Source organism: Mus pahari, chromosome 14 (genome assembly GCF_900095145.1).
Source record: "Mus pahari chromosome 14, PAHARI_EIJ_v1.1, whole genome shotgun sequence".
Taxonomy (NCBI): domain Eukaryota; kingdom Metazoa; phylum Chordata; class Mammalia; order Rodentia; family Muridae; genus Mus; species Mus pahari.
Genome location: NC_034603.1, coordinates 55,370,158 through 55,384,482, shown reverse-complemented (window position 1 = coordinate 55,384,482; position 14,325 = coordinate 55,370,158). Strand labels below are relative to the sequence as shown.

At 51.3% G+C, this 14,325-nt stretch overlaps 2 protein-coding genes across 2 annotated transcripts in view; both read right to left on the bottom strand.

Annotated features, from left to right (window-relative positions):
* Supt4h1 (SPT4 homolog, DSIF elongation factor subunit) overlaps window positions 1–2,680 on the bottom strand; it is a 5,835-nt gene extending 3,155 nt beyond the window's left edge. The window contains exons 1-2 of the mRNA XM_021213270.2: window positions 2,545–2,680; window positions 1,960–2,066 (exon numbers count right to left, since the gene is read on the bottom strand). Of these exons, the coding sequence (XP_021068929.1) occupies window positions 1,960–2,066; window positions 2,545–2,613 (176 nt within the window). The 5' untranslated portion in view covers window positions 2,614–2,680. The remainder of the gene's footprint in view (window positions 1–1,959; window positions 2,067–2,544) is intronic.
* Window positions 2,681–4,714: 2,034 nt separating this feature from the next.
* The window catches only part of Rnf43 (ring finger protein 43), a 72,279-nt gene continuing 62,668 nt past the window's right edge, over window positions 4,715–14,325 (bottom strand). The window contains exons 4-10 of the mRNA XM_021213504.2: window positions 13,031–13,105; window positions 12,789–12,920; window positions 12,217–12,321; window positions 10,692–10,853; window positions 10,030–10,132; window positions 7,880–9,244; window positions 4,715–6,067 (exon numbers count right to left, since the gene is read on the bottom strand). Of these exons, the coding sequence (XP_021069163.1) occupies window positions 6,024–6,067; window positions 7,880–9,244; window positions 10,030–10,132; window positions 10,692–10,853; window positions 12,217–12,321; window positions 12,789–12,920; window positions 13,031–13,105 (1,986 nt within the window). The 3' untranslated portion in view covers window positions 4,715–6,023. The remainder of the gene's footprint in view (window positions 6,068–7,879; window positions 9,245–10,029; window positions 10,133–10,691; window positions 10,854–12,216; window positions 12,322–12,788; window positions 12,921–13,030; window positions 13,106–14,325) is intronic.

Below are 14,325 nucleotides of genomic sequence, written 5' to 3'. Positions count from 1 at the left end.
TGTCCTGGAACTCACTTTGTAGACCAGGCTGGCCTCGAACTCAGAAATCCGCCTGCCTCTGCCTCCCAAGTGCTGGGATTAAAGGCGTGTGCCACCACCGCCCAGCCTCTTGCTGTGTAACTCTTAACATTTTTCAAAGCAGCTAGCAGAGGTGTTCACTTATAGATGAGAGTGACTCCATTTTACATTTTATATTTTTAGATGGGGGTCTTATGATGCAGCAGAGGGCTACATGACACTTGTGTCCCCCTGCCTCAGCTTGAGAGCTAGGGCTGAAGGCTGCATCAACACACCCAGTTTCGTCATTGTCAGCCTCGAATGGCTTGAGGAAACAAAGGGATGGGGATACAGGAATATGCATTTGCACGCACAGGAGCTAAAGGTTCCAAATCAGCCTCTCTCTCTCTCTCTCTTAAGATTTAGCTTACTTTCTGTTTATTTTCTTTGTGAATAATTTAGCATTTGAGTACTTACGAACTAGTGTATTGATAAATATATTGCAAGACAGCAACTGATTAGTAGCAGTTGATGACAAATACTCGTGAAAGGGTAAACTCGTATACTACCAATGGACTAGTCAAAGGGAGCCAAATCAGCATCTCTTTGCCCAATCTTTTATTCTCCCCTAAAGGACACCAGACCCACTCTCACAGAACTTTAACAAACACTAGGTGCACGTAAGCCCGACTTACATGAGGTCTTTAACTGGCCTGCTGAGCAGAAGAAACTTAGCAATGCTGCTGCCTGGACAAAGGCCAGACCACTCTTGCCTCTCCCATTTTTTGTAGTTAACTCTCTTGGGGTGTGTGTGTGTGTGTGTGTGTGTGTGTGTGCACACGTGTGTGCACATACGCATGCCAGGATGAATGTGTTGAGGTCAGAAAACAATTCTAGGAACTTAGTTCTCTCCTGCCATCTTGTGGGATCCAGGGATTGAGGTCAAGGTTATCAGGCACCTTACCCTGCTGAGATATCTTAGCTGGTCTTGTTTGAGACAGGGTCTCAGGTAGCTCAGGCTGGCCTCAAACTCACTATGTATCTGAGGCTTGCTCTGAACTCCCAGTTCTCTGGTGTCTCTCTCGGATGATGGGATTATAGGTATAAGTCACCATATTCACTAAGATACCATAGGAGGGAGTAGGTTACTGTAACTGTACCCTTCCCTTCATTTCCAAAACAGATCCTTCATGTAGCCAACACTTTTGGAGGAGCATCAGGAATTGAACCCAGGGCTTGCATGTGGTAATCACATGCTCTACCGCTGTATTATACTTCTATCACTTCAACATTAAAGATCTACACCTCATACATCCTGTGTCAGGCATTAGGAAACAACAAATACAGTCTCAGCTATCATAGAGCAGACAAGGATTGCAAAGTATTGTTAAATAGGACTACAGAAAAAGTACACAAAATTTAAAATGTCCTCCTAGCCACTGTTTAAAACAGTAAAGATGAAGATAACTTCAATATTTATTTTTTTTTGTTTGTTTTTTGAGATAGGATTTCTCTGTGTAGCCCTGGCTGTCCTGGAACTCACTTTGTAGACCAGGCTGGCCTCGAACTCAGAAACCCGCATGCCTCTGCCTCCCAAGCTCTGGGATTAAAGGCGTGCACCACCACTTCCCTGCTTCAATATTTATTTTAACCAAATAACCCTAAAACATTATTTCAATATTTAACTCATCTTTTAAAAATTCAGATTATTTGACATTCTTTTTCCTCATGCTGAATCTTTGTTCGCTGCTATGTATTTGACACTTAAGCATATTCTAATTTGAACTAGCCACATGTCAAATACTCAGTAGCTACAAAAGCTTACAGCTACTGGGCGGGACTAGCTCTCAGAACTGTTGAGACCAGCTAGTCGTATGACATCAAAAATATACCCCATATTAACTTCCTGGGTCACAGCCACGATGGTGCAGATGTAAACAAAGACGCGTGAAAGGGGCTTACCCATCAAATGAAGAGCTGGTGCAGTCATAAACCATCTCTCTGTTGCCCTTCATTTGTAGGTATGCATCGCAATTGTCACACCCATCATATTCAAACTGGTCTATAGTCTGGAAAGGAAAATAAAAGCAAGTATGAGCAAAAACAGCGTCTTAATAATTTCGACAAAGCCAACCTCTTCGTTCTCTACGCAACCCAACACCCTCTGCTCTCCAAACTGTTCCTCAAGTCCACCCTCATACCTTTTTGCTCGCGTCCCTAGTTCAGCTTACACATTTTCTAGTCTCTCTGGGGTCAGGCACCCTCTCCTGCTACTCTCTCGGCTGCTCTGGCTCCTAGTGTCTTTCCAGTCCACCGAACGTCTGTGTCGGGGAGACAACCTTGTGCTCAGTTATGCCGAGAACTGCAAGGCAGCCCTCCGCAGGCACAGCCACCCGGCTCGCGTTCCGTGGACGGAAACGGCAGCCCCGTTAGGCTTCCCACTCCCCGGATCGCAGAGCCTTCCTCTCCTGGGTCTGGCCCCATTTCACCCTCTTTCTCCCGTTCCGCCTCCCCGATCGCTCCTCCAACCAAGGCCCCGACGGACACCTTGACTAGCGAGCACAGCAAACAAGCCCGCAGATGCCGCAGGTCCTTCGGAACGGTCTCCAGGGCCATCCTCACCGCGGCGACGACACAGGAGCCTCCAGCCGCAGGAAGTAAATAGACCAGTACCCGGCATGCCAGCCGCGTCCGGCACGCCACTTCCGTTTCCGGTGCGGGCCGTCGCAGGCCCCGCCCCGACCTCCCCGTGGAGAAGATGGTTCCTCCCGCCGGGGCGCTGGGCGGGGCCGCCGAGCCACCTGGGCCGCGCGCGCGCCCGTCACCTGGAGCGGAAGGCGGCCGCGCGCGCTGGGGGCCGAGGCGCCTGTAGGGGCGGGGCAGCTGGGGGAGGTCGGAGCATGCGCAGAAGGCGTGGAGCGGAGCGACAGGCGGGACTGCGCCCCGCGCCGCGGGCCTTTTGATGGAGCAGTCAGGCTGCAGCCCCGAGTGCTCTCCAAACTCTGGGGGAGAACCTAGATTGTTTTGTCTGCTTGTTTTACTTTGTTTGCTTATTTATTGAGACAATGCTAATTCCTAAGGTGATCTTGAACTCCTGATCTTCCTGCCTTCACTTTCGGAGTTCTGGGATCATGGGCGCGCACCACCACGCACGGGTGTTTGACTTTTTGACACAAGGCCGACCTAGTCCTCCCGGCCCTCGACTCAGTCTCCGCCGGAATGCTCAGAATACGAGCCCGCCGCTTCGCGCGCTCGGTTGTTTTAAGCCTTGAGGCAGTGAGTCTTGCTTTTCTGGATGTCTGCAGAGACAAAAAAAAAAAAAAAAAAGAACCCAACGACGCCCCACCCCTTCTTGTAACTGCGAGAGCGTGATAGGGTTTCGGTTGCGGTCCCCAGGAATGCTAGCTTGAGCTGCGCCGACGGGGAAAGGGGGGGCGTGTTCGGTAGGGGGAAACGCGTATTTAATTCCTCCTAAAAGCCTCTCGATTGCGCGCCTGGCTCATAATTTACGCTTTGTAAAACTCTCGGCACATTTAGACATAATTCCATGGGAACATCTGTGGATTAGGTATCTCACTTCTCATACTCTAACCCCACCCCAGCTGCCAATGTACTTACTGTGTAAGACACAAAATTCCTTGTCTTCTGAAGTGGCACCCAGACAATATCCTGAGCAAACCATGCAGAAGTACGAGGTCTGGTGCAGTGTGAACAGAGCAAAGGCTCTTCCTGACCCTAGGATAATCTGTTTGCAGGGACACACTCCCACCCCCCTCCCCAGGAATGGATATAGAGAAAGCACCATTTCTCTTGGAGTGTAGGCAAAAGCCTGGTCATTTGTGTTTATCTGAATTGGAGCGCTGGGATATAAATAGTTGCAATCCCCGCTGTTCTGTCCTTCTAGCCCTTCTCATTGAAACTGCGTGACAGCAAGACTGATTCTAGACTTTATCCCAAACTGCATCCACATGGGGTTCAGTGACTTTCTAGCACTGGGAAATCTCTTTTCAGTTTGGAATACACTTTCACTGCGCTATCTCATGTAAGTCGTCTATCAACTCTGAGGGAGGATCATCTTATTTATGGTAAAAGGCAGGTACCCTGCTGAGCTGGCTCAGGACCCACCACATAAAAGCTGGGGGTGATGGTCTGCTGCTATAACCATAGCACTGGGGGCCAGAGATAGGCAGATCCCAGGGGCTCCAGGCAAGTTCAAGTGAGAGGCCTTTGTTGTTTGTATGTTTGTTTGTTATGAAAGTCTTTATTCTGTAGCTCTGCTGTCCTGGCACTTGCTCTATAGATTAGGCTGCCCTCACACTTATGTGAATACACGTGCATGCACACATACCAAGTAAGGTCACAAAGTCAGTAACTGAAGCAGAGTCACCAACAGCCCAGTACAGATAAAGGACAGATAAAGGACTGAATCGTGATGAGGACCAGGCGCGCTGCTCTCTGACCTTTCTGGGGATTTAAAACTACCCTACCTGACCAGCTTTGCTATCACCAGTAGCATACGAAACCAGAGGGAATAATGGTAAAGCCTGTGACTCCAGCAATTGGGAGGGGAAAGAGTATCAGTTTGAGGTTAGATCTCAGCTGGGTAGTGAATTGGGAGGGTCAGGCTGGGCCTCAAAAGTCCAACAAAAGAAAATAGAGAAGATGGAATTGTTATCCTGAGTGAAAAATCATAATGAAACAAAACCACAAAGCCAGATTATATTTATGGATAAATATATTAGCAAATAAATACATTTTTCAACATAGTGCCTGATTCAAGCATCTTTCTGTCTGGTTCAGATATAAATACCCACGTGGGTGCCTGGATGCCAGTCTCCCCATTGACTCTGAGGAGAGATGGTTTCCAAGGAGGATCCCATGTCCATTTTGCCCCCACCTTCACATTGCAGGCAAGGATACTGCCTGAGGGGCTGACAATGGTCAGGGTGCTGGGACAAAGCCACAGGTGGCCCATCAGCCCTTGCCCGCTTGGTACAAGTTGCCCAGGCCAACTTTCTGTTCCACTTCCACTTGCACACCTTCAGTTGGGTTGCTGGTTTGTATGGCTTACACTGGGAAGGTGGGCTTCCGGGCCCTGCAGCCCCACGAGGTTACATGTTACCATTCTCCATCTCTGCTCCAAGAACCTCTCGGAGAGGACTCCTGTAGCTGTACTTCCTCTTCCCATTCCCACTCTCCCAGATGAAGCTTAGTAGACATTCCTTTCTGCCTGCCTTGGACTTGGAGGGGGGAAAGCTTGGAGCATTGATCCCCTGGTCTCTACCTCAGAGGAACTGGAGTTGCCTGAGTGACAAGGAGTTTGATAATCAAAAGATTCATCCCAGGCAGGTCTGTAACAGTCCCCACCTCTGGGACAGAACTCTTCCTTGGCTCCCCCAAGCCTGCAGGCTAAGACTGGTTTAAGAACAGGAAGGAAGAACGGCTCCTCCCTGAGCACCGACCAGGCAGGTGCCGGGCCGCAGAAGCTACAGAGACCTCTCTTGGGACTGGGGCTCACCTAAACTCCTTGTTCTTTTGTGAAGACAGGAAATGATAAAGCCGAAGTTGCCCCCGTGAAGCCTTGAAAGGAGGTGAGATGTGATCTTGCACTCAGCTGAACCCACTGGCTCGTGTGAGCTTGAAGCCTGGGACAAAGGAGACCCAGCCGGGGAAACCCAGCGGGGCTTGAGGAAAGAGCAGCACCTTTAGGACATCTAGATATTCACTTATAGCTTCCTGTCAAAAACTCAGCCTTTAGGAGTCTACCCCGCAAATGCAGGCCGGATACTGGCTGGTTGTCTGGCTGGACACAAGACTTTCTGCACTGTCGGTGTGTTCTGCAGACAAGCTTGGGAGTTGGGGCAGGAAACAGCAGCTCCCGCCACCCGCCGTCAGCACTCTTCTTCCAGCGGTGCCAGGAAGCATGGCAGAAGGAGATGCTTGCTGTGGTGAGGAGCAGGACCCTGGGCCAGGGAGAACCCCGAGTCACCTGGAGCACACTCGCAGCTTCACCTCACCAGCTCACATCACACAGCCTGTTCACGCAGCTCCTCCAGCTCCTCTTCCGAGCCTGCACGAGAAGAGAGGGGAGAGAAGAGGTCACCGAGGGTCCAGCTAATGTCCTGCTTCCCCCACCTGTAGAGGCTGTGGCAGGGAAGGGACCACAGAGAGGGAGACACAGGAAATAATGTCTGTGAAGGTGATTAGGTTGAAACTGAGAGGGGCCCCGCTGGGATACGGGAGAGAAAAACAAACCCAGAGAAGTACTCACAGCAATCGCTGTGACCGGTACTTACTATTCATTCATTCACCCGATAAATATTTATTAGGCATTCATTGTGAACTTGGCTCGCTACCACTTGCTGAACAGAATATCCAAAAGAATAGGCTAGCAGCGAAGGCATGCAGGCACATGGATATTATGACAGTGGGAGAGAACCAGGGTCCTGAGAGACACACTGAGGGAGGAGTGCCGATCCTGCACAGCAGTGAGCAAAGACTTTCTGACCGTGAGGATGTGCGGGTTAGTTGTACAGAAATGGTTTGTAGGGACAGGGAAGTCAGTGGGGCATTCTGGGCAGCAGGAACTATAATTCATGTTTACCCAGCTCAAAGCAGAGAGCAGAGGAAGGGAAGGGAGCTAGATGGACCTAGACGGTACTGGAGCACTGAAGGTCACAGCAGGTGACATAAGAGAACATCTGATTCTAGATCATTGAAAGGCTGATGACCCTGACCATGGCGTGGAGGGACAGAGGGAGCTGTGCTGCACAACTCTACGGGACACAACACTAGGTGTGCAGGCCTCTCAACTTTGGGGCCTTCAGGCTGGACTCCCTATGGCCAGGGGCCATCAGCAGCGGACCCTGAGAAGATGACAGAGCTGGCAGAGGCACAGCAAACAGTGAGTGTCACGATCAAGGAAGATAGAGGCACCGACTTTAGAGCAAAAGGTGGTCTGATTCTGCCAGCACTGGACGTAGTTGGACAGAGTCCAAAGGGAGCCATCAAACACCTGGTCCATGCTCATATCATGTGACCGTGGACATTGTGATTCTACACACTCTTTTCATGCCTGTTTCCCCATGAACCTGGGTCTCCTGTGTGGCAAGCTCTACGTCCTCAGAAGCCTGCCTAGGACCTAGCATACAGCGAGCATGTAATCAGGAGGAAGAAATGAATAAATGAATGAATGAATGAATGAATGAACGAATGACAGTAGCTCTCAAGCCCCGCCTATAGGATTCTAGGATTTGTATTTCAAGATCTCTGGGGTCTTCCTTTGAGGTGAAAGGGTCCTTCTAGCAATGGCTGTAGGCTAAGAGGTGTACCATCTGTGCAGTGCCCTAAAGGTGGGGGGGGCTGGGAGGTAGTGAGCCTTGGAAAGGGTGGATGGTTTATGTAGACAAATGTGCAAAGCTTTGGCTTAGAGCTGAGGATTTAGAGTTCCCATGAAAACGTGGCTGGCCTTATTAACAAGAATGCGTGGAAGAGAAGCCTTAGTGGTTTCTCTCTCTGTCTCTGTCTGTCTCTCTCTCTCAATAGTTGTTGTTGTTTTGTTTTTGAGACAGGGTTTCTCTGTGTAGTCCTGACTATTCTGGAACTCACTCAGTAGACCAGGCTGGCCTTGAACTCGTAGATCTGCCTTTCTCTGCCTCCCTAGTGCTGGGATTAAAGGCGTGTGCCACCACTGCCAGGTACCTTAATGGTTCCTTTACCAAAACCCAAGGGCCCCTAGGGAAGCAGAGAAGCACCTCTGACTTCTGTGCTTCAGGTAAGTTATAATCTCCTCAGCTCACCAACCCCTTGGCTGTTTTCACCTGCCCTCCAATACCCAGACAGTCTCCTCTTCCCAGAACCCCCCGCTTCCCTGAACACTCACCAGGCTGGGCTGGCAGCACCTGACAGTGTGAGTAAGGACATCTCCTGTCCTCTGGGGTGTCAAAAGTCCACCTGGAATGTCCCTCTCCAGGCGAGCATGGTCCCAGAGGCTGGCGGGGATTCAGATACAACCACACTGGCTGTGAACTTGAGTAACAGGGGCCTGGGACTTCATGTAGCAGCCTCCCATCTGGGCCTGGAGGTCTGAACATCAATGGGTGAACCTCTGGGGGCCAAGGGTATGCCAGACTGGGACTGTAGTGCGGGAAAACCGGGCAAGCCGTGTGCACAGTCAAGTCGGGGGGCAGAGAGGTTAGCAGGGGTTCTGAGGGACCACCCCGCCGTTTTCTGTGTGGGTGCCTGACAGTGAGGCTGGATTTCTGCAAGTTCAAAAGACTGCTGGGGTTGGGGTTGGGGCTGGGACTGGGGCTGGGGCTGGCAGCTTCTGCTAGGCCAGGGGCTGGCTCTGTAAGGGCCCTGGGCCGTTGTGGGTTGGGAAGCATTGAAGAAGCTGTTGGGTTGGGTGCGATGCGCTGCTGGTCAGGGAGAGATGGCGCTAGCTGAGTGTGAGAAGCAACAGGCATGGACTGTGGGATCCCAGTTTCTGGGCCAGGCTTCCTGCCATGCCACTGGAACTGCCTTTTGTAGTGGTGGTGGCGGTGACGGTGATAGTGGATGTGGCTGGAAACCTGGGTCTCTCCCGTGGGTACCACTGAGTCCAGCGAGCGGGGTCGAGAGGTCAAGATAGGTTGTATCCCTTTGCCTTGGAGATCCCCTTCAGGACTACAGTATACCAAGGGGTCAAAGTCACTGCTCAGGGAGCTTCGGAAGGTAGAGCTGCTGCCGTGGATGCCCTGCAGGCTGACGTCTGTACAGTTGACCACTGAGTCACTGGATGAGCCATGACAGGGCCCTGAGCTGGAGTCACTGGCTGGCCCATCTGCCAAGTAACCACTGCGTTCTGTACAGTAGCTTTCTCCAGACCCGCTGCTGTCATGAGGCCTGGCCCGTCGTTGGGCCACTGGGCAAGCTGTGGGATGCTGAGAGGTACATCGGAGGCGATTCAGCCCCCAGCCCTGTGTGTAGGGGTGTGGAGGTACTGCCAAGTGCTGCTGTTCTTCTGGGGCCCGGAGATGTGAAGTCCTGGGTAGGCGCTGATGCCGAGAGCCCATACTTGGCTCCTGGGAGGGCAGGAAGGGTCTAGGTCTTGGGGTCCGGGCAACTGAATTCCTGGAATGGCCCAACAGATAGGCAGAAGGGAGATGATAGTGGGCGTGGCCAGGATGCTGGCGAATGAGGTGGAGTCTTCTGCCTGGTTCCTGGTAAGATGGAGAGGCTCCTGGGGCCTGGGAAAATGAATCTCCCTCTGGGAAAACGAATAGAGAACATGGACATTTAGTTTCACAAATAAAGACTTCATACAGAGAATGAACTCAGAAAGGCGTAGCTATCCATCTGACCCTGTATAGCTTCTGAGCTCAGTTTGGGGAACAAAGAACATCTACTCTAAAATCTATCCACTCCTCCCACCAGCCAATAGGACTCTCACATGGGGCCACCATGACAGTGTCCTCTTGGCTGGACTAGCACAAGGTTCTTTTTTTTTTTTTTTTTTTTTGTAGTAAAGATTTATTTATTTAATGTATATAAGTACACTGTAGCTGTCTTCAGACACACCAGAAGAGGCTGTCAGATCTCATTACAGATGGTCATGAGCCACCATGTGGTTGCTGGGATTTGAACTCAGGACCTTTGGAAGAGCAGTCAGTGCTCTTAACCGCTGAGCCATCTCTCTAGCCCCTAGCATAAGGTTCTTTTTTCCTTAAGATGTTGATTTCACTTCCATCTTTTAGAAAATTGCTACGCCAATTTTACTAGAATAGGGTCCTTTATTGCCAGAACATTAGACTAACAAATTTGCAAACAAATTAGATTTAGAAGCACCACCATCATGAAAACACACTCTTTAAGGAAACGAAGATGGCTTCAGTATGGACAACTCTCCCCGACAGACAAGGTGATCTTGAACAGCTCGCAGCTGAAGCCAACATGGCAGCAGCTGCTTCTCCTCAGCCTCACGAGAGAAACCCTTTCCTACTGGGGCAGCTATGTCTGTACGCACACAGAAGAGCCCTCGAGTTCACCTCCTACCTACGATGTTGAACATGCAGAGAGGGCAAGTCCGATGCTGGTATAGCCAGGGGTCCACACAAGTTCGATGAAACTCGTGGAGGCAGGAAATGACCCGGAGCTCCTGAAGCAGACAAGAGTGCCCCAACCAAAGGTTACAAGGACCTCCCTAACTCCCTCTTGGCCTTGCTTTCCTGCAGTCACCTACTTGCAAAGGAATAGAGAGTAATGTCGGTGTGGGCCTTGGTTGCTGGTGGATTTGTGTTATGCTGCATGACTCTGGGCAAGTTTTTTGGTTTTACCCTTTTTTTTTTTTTTTTTTTTTGAGACAGTTTTACATAGTTCTTTTTCCTATCACCCCCGAGGCTGGATTAGAGGCATACACCACAATGCCTGGCTCAAGTTTCTCAACAGTTTCTGCTGTCAGTAAGGATAAGCACCCAATCTATTCTCCAACCTCCTCTGTCATGCGCTAATATGAGATAATGTGTTTAAAGCGCCACTGGAGCCTGACACGAAGCTCCCTCTCAACAATATGAATGCTTGTTCTTAGAAGCTCAACAAAATGGCCAGATCTTAGAGTGATTCCTGCCTTGGAGGACACATAGACCCAGATGCAGTTGTGATGTAGTCACACCTAGACCTCTCCACCCCGCCCCCATCTCCAGCCTGGCCCACCTCACCTGCCCCTCTGAGAACTCTTCCAGACAGATGGCACACACGGGGGCCGAGCTGCAGCTACTCCCTGAGTCTGGCCACTCGGCTCGAGCTCGTCTACAGCCGGCTTGGTACCTCCTGGTAGCTAGATGGCTGATGGCCCGGGCTGTCCGCTGCTGAAGAGGATCCTGGGAGCAGAGATGGAGTTCATACTGAATCGAGAGCTCTGCTCTCCCTTCTCCTGGGCCCCAGCATGGCCTCAGTTCTGTCTCCCCCCCATTAGATCGCACAGCCAAATGAGTGCCCTTGAGGGCACATCCCTTCTGAGCTCCTGCACAGCTGTGACCTTTCATCCTACCACCTCCCTATATCTCTTTAGGCTTTTCTGCCTTCGATGACACACGATATTATTATGTGGGACTGGAAAGATGGCTCTGTGGTTAAGAGCATTGACTGTTCTTCCAGGGGTCCTGAGCTCAATCCCCAGCAACCACGTGGTGGCTCACAACCATCTGCAACAGGATTCAATGCCCTCTTCTGGTGTGTCTGAAGAGAGTGACAGTACACTCACATAAACACAGATAAATAATTCTTTAAAAAGGTATTAATATTCTAGTCTGTGTGGGTGGGTATTTTGTCTGCATGTGTGTCTGTGCACCTGGGGTGTGCCTAGTGCCCCACAGAGGACAGAGGCATGAAAGGGTGTTGGATCTTCTTGAACCAGAGTTACAGTGACTCCCCTGCTCGCCCATTGCTTGCCCCTTGCTCACCCATGGCTGGTCTGGGCTATATCATCATTTTTCTTGATGCAGACTCACCTGCACTGGTTTAGAAAAGGCTAGCCCTGTCTCTCTAGGATGCCTGCTCCTCTTTGCTATTTCACTGTTGTCTGTAGCAAGCCAAGCTACCACCAAAACTATTATGCATCCTACTTGCTTTATTGTTTGCTTCCCCCACCCCTGCCACTAGGATGAAAGCTGCTTTTTGTTTGTTTGTTTTGTTAAGACAGGCTTTCTCTGTGTAGCCCTGGCTATCCTGGAACTCACTCTGTAGACCAGGCTGGCCTGGAAACTCAGAAATCCACCTGCCTCTGCCTCCCGAGTCCTGGGATTAAAGGTATATGTCACCATTACCCTGCTGGATGAAAGCTTCTTGAGAGTGGGGAGTTTTGTGGGGGGGTATAGGGGACTTTCAGGATAGCATTTGAAATGTAAATGAAGAAAATATCTAATAAAAAATTGAAAATAAAAGAGTGGAGGATTTTGATTTATTTTGGTTTTTTGGTTGTTTTTATTCATGGTGCTGTTGCCAACACCTGAAACTGATATACATGATGAATGGGGGGGTGAACTGATGGATGGATGGATGGATGAATGGATGGATAGACAAGGGATATGAGGAGAGGCTGCTAAAAGCAGCAGAGAGCGTAGAGTGTTTATTTAAATGGAGGTAGTTTCATGGCCATAAAAACACCTGTCTGTCTCACATTCTCCTTTCTCCCTCCATGTTCATACCTATACCCACTTCTATTAGGCAGCCCACATTGCTCACCGGTCTGCTATGGTGGGGGCGGCACCTGATGCGCAGCACCGAAGCCAGGATGATCACGAAGACCGTACCCACCAAGGTCAGGAGGATCCACACGTCATAATTTGCCTGGGGATGTGGGTGGGGGAAGCAGAGAAGACAAGGGTCATACTCTAGAAAGAGCCAGACCAAGTCAGGAAGGAAAAAGTAAAGAGACTAAAGAGTGGGGAGCTGTGAGCCCCCCTGGGCCCCCTACCTAGGGATAAAGAGAGGAAACTCAATGAAGTAGGCAGCCCTCTCTATGTGGGGCTGCAGGAGAGTGATCTCTAGATGCAGGCAGCTATGAGAAGTGTTAGCTGGGAAGCTATGTGTTCGCAGGCAAAGGAGGACATGATCCCTTTGTGCAGTGGAAGCTGCTTGCTGGAGAGCACCTGAACTGCTTCAGGACCCACCGGGCCCAATCTGTTTATCTTGTAGATGAGGCTCAGAGAGTGGGAGAAACTCCCCGAGATGCAAGACACATGTCTAGGGGCTGAAGAGGGTTTGGGGGGGGGCTGGTGGATAAAGTGGAGGTGGCTGAGGCCTGAGGTGCTTACCCCAGTGGGGGGCTCCTTCAGCTCAATCCACACATAGGCCTTCCGATTCTTGTACACAAACTCCATCAGCTTCGCGGCATCACTGCCCCAGATCAGCACCACTGGCTTAGTCAGCCCCAGGGGCTGCTGCAGCTGCAGAGAACAAAGCCCCAGCAGGGCTGGTTGACTTCTGCTGCCACCCCAAGAACCCTACCTTCCTCCATCCAGACCCTCTCCTGGAACACCCTTGCGTCCCTAGGCACCTGCTCGGCAGCTGATCGATCCTCGGTGATGTCAAAGAGTACTGCGTTGGCTCCTCGCTCACCAGCCATCCGGGCCTGCAGAAACAGAGCAGAGGCTTGTCCTACCCTGACCACAGCTGGCTCTCAACTCCGGGGCATTTGCACACTCATCTCTCCCTAAGATGCACACGCTGCCCACTCACAATTATGTGTGCAAGGAGTCGGGGAGCCTGGGGTCCCTGGCTGAGCCAGCCCACTGCCTTCAAAGAATAGCATTCATTCTTTCATTTTGAAATGGACCCCTCACCCGGGCTTCACTGGGTGCCAGATGGTAGCTCTGGCTCCAGGGTAAGACACAGCCCCTGCTCAGGGCTCAAGCAGTGTGAACCAAGGGCAGGGAGTGACCAGCAGTTGGAGGAAGATGGGGCCAGAGGCAGCTATGGAATGCTATCCCTCAGGAGTGAGGCTCAGGCAGAGTACTGAGCACCTAGGGCACGGCTCTGACTCCTGCGGGAGGTCTCCCTATCAGCGCGTCACCCAGGGGTGCTCTCTCCCGGCCCTCTTCTAGCTTTCCAAGCTCTTTGGTTCCAATTCAGGGCCTTAAAGAGTCCTTGTCTAACACTTGATCCCTTTGTCCTTTCCCTTAGGGTAGGTAGGGACTAAAAGGCTGCTCCCGCACGGACGGACACGCCTGTGCACGGGTACAAATGGACATTCACCAAGGGCTCCAAGCGCCTGTCTGAGGCAGCACAATCTAGCCAGCCATGCAGCAGCAGCAGAAGCAGCGATAAGAGTCGAAGACAGAGCCAGAGGAGGGAACCTGGGGGCCTGTGAGGGGGTGAGAGGAGAAAGATAAGAGAGAAACAGCCACAACCAACTGTCAAGTACAGGCCCTGTGAAGGAGCTGCTCCCAGCCTGGTATCAGACCTCCCAGACTGTAGGCTCAAAGCCTGCCACCTCTGGTGTCAGCTCCCTCCCAGGGACCCTGCTGAATCTCTGAGGCCTTCCTGCAGGCAGTGAAGGAGTTAACTCTTCTGCAAGTCACAGTGGCAGGAAGAGGAGCCAGGGCTGGGACTCACTCACACTCCCAGTTCTTTTGATCTATGCTGTCTTCCCAGGGAGAGCCTGTTGGGGCAGGTCTCCTGCCAGGCAGACTGGGAGAAGCTTTGTCCTCTGCTCTCTGCTCCCCAGTCCCCAAGCCATGGCAGGGGCTAGTGGGCCCCTCAGATCCAGTTGCCTGCAGGCAGGGGACAGGGAGAGGGCAGTGAGACATTTAAGCAGGGTGTGTGTGTGTGTGTGTGTGTGTGTGTGTGTGT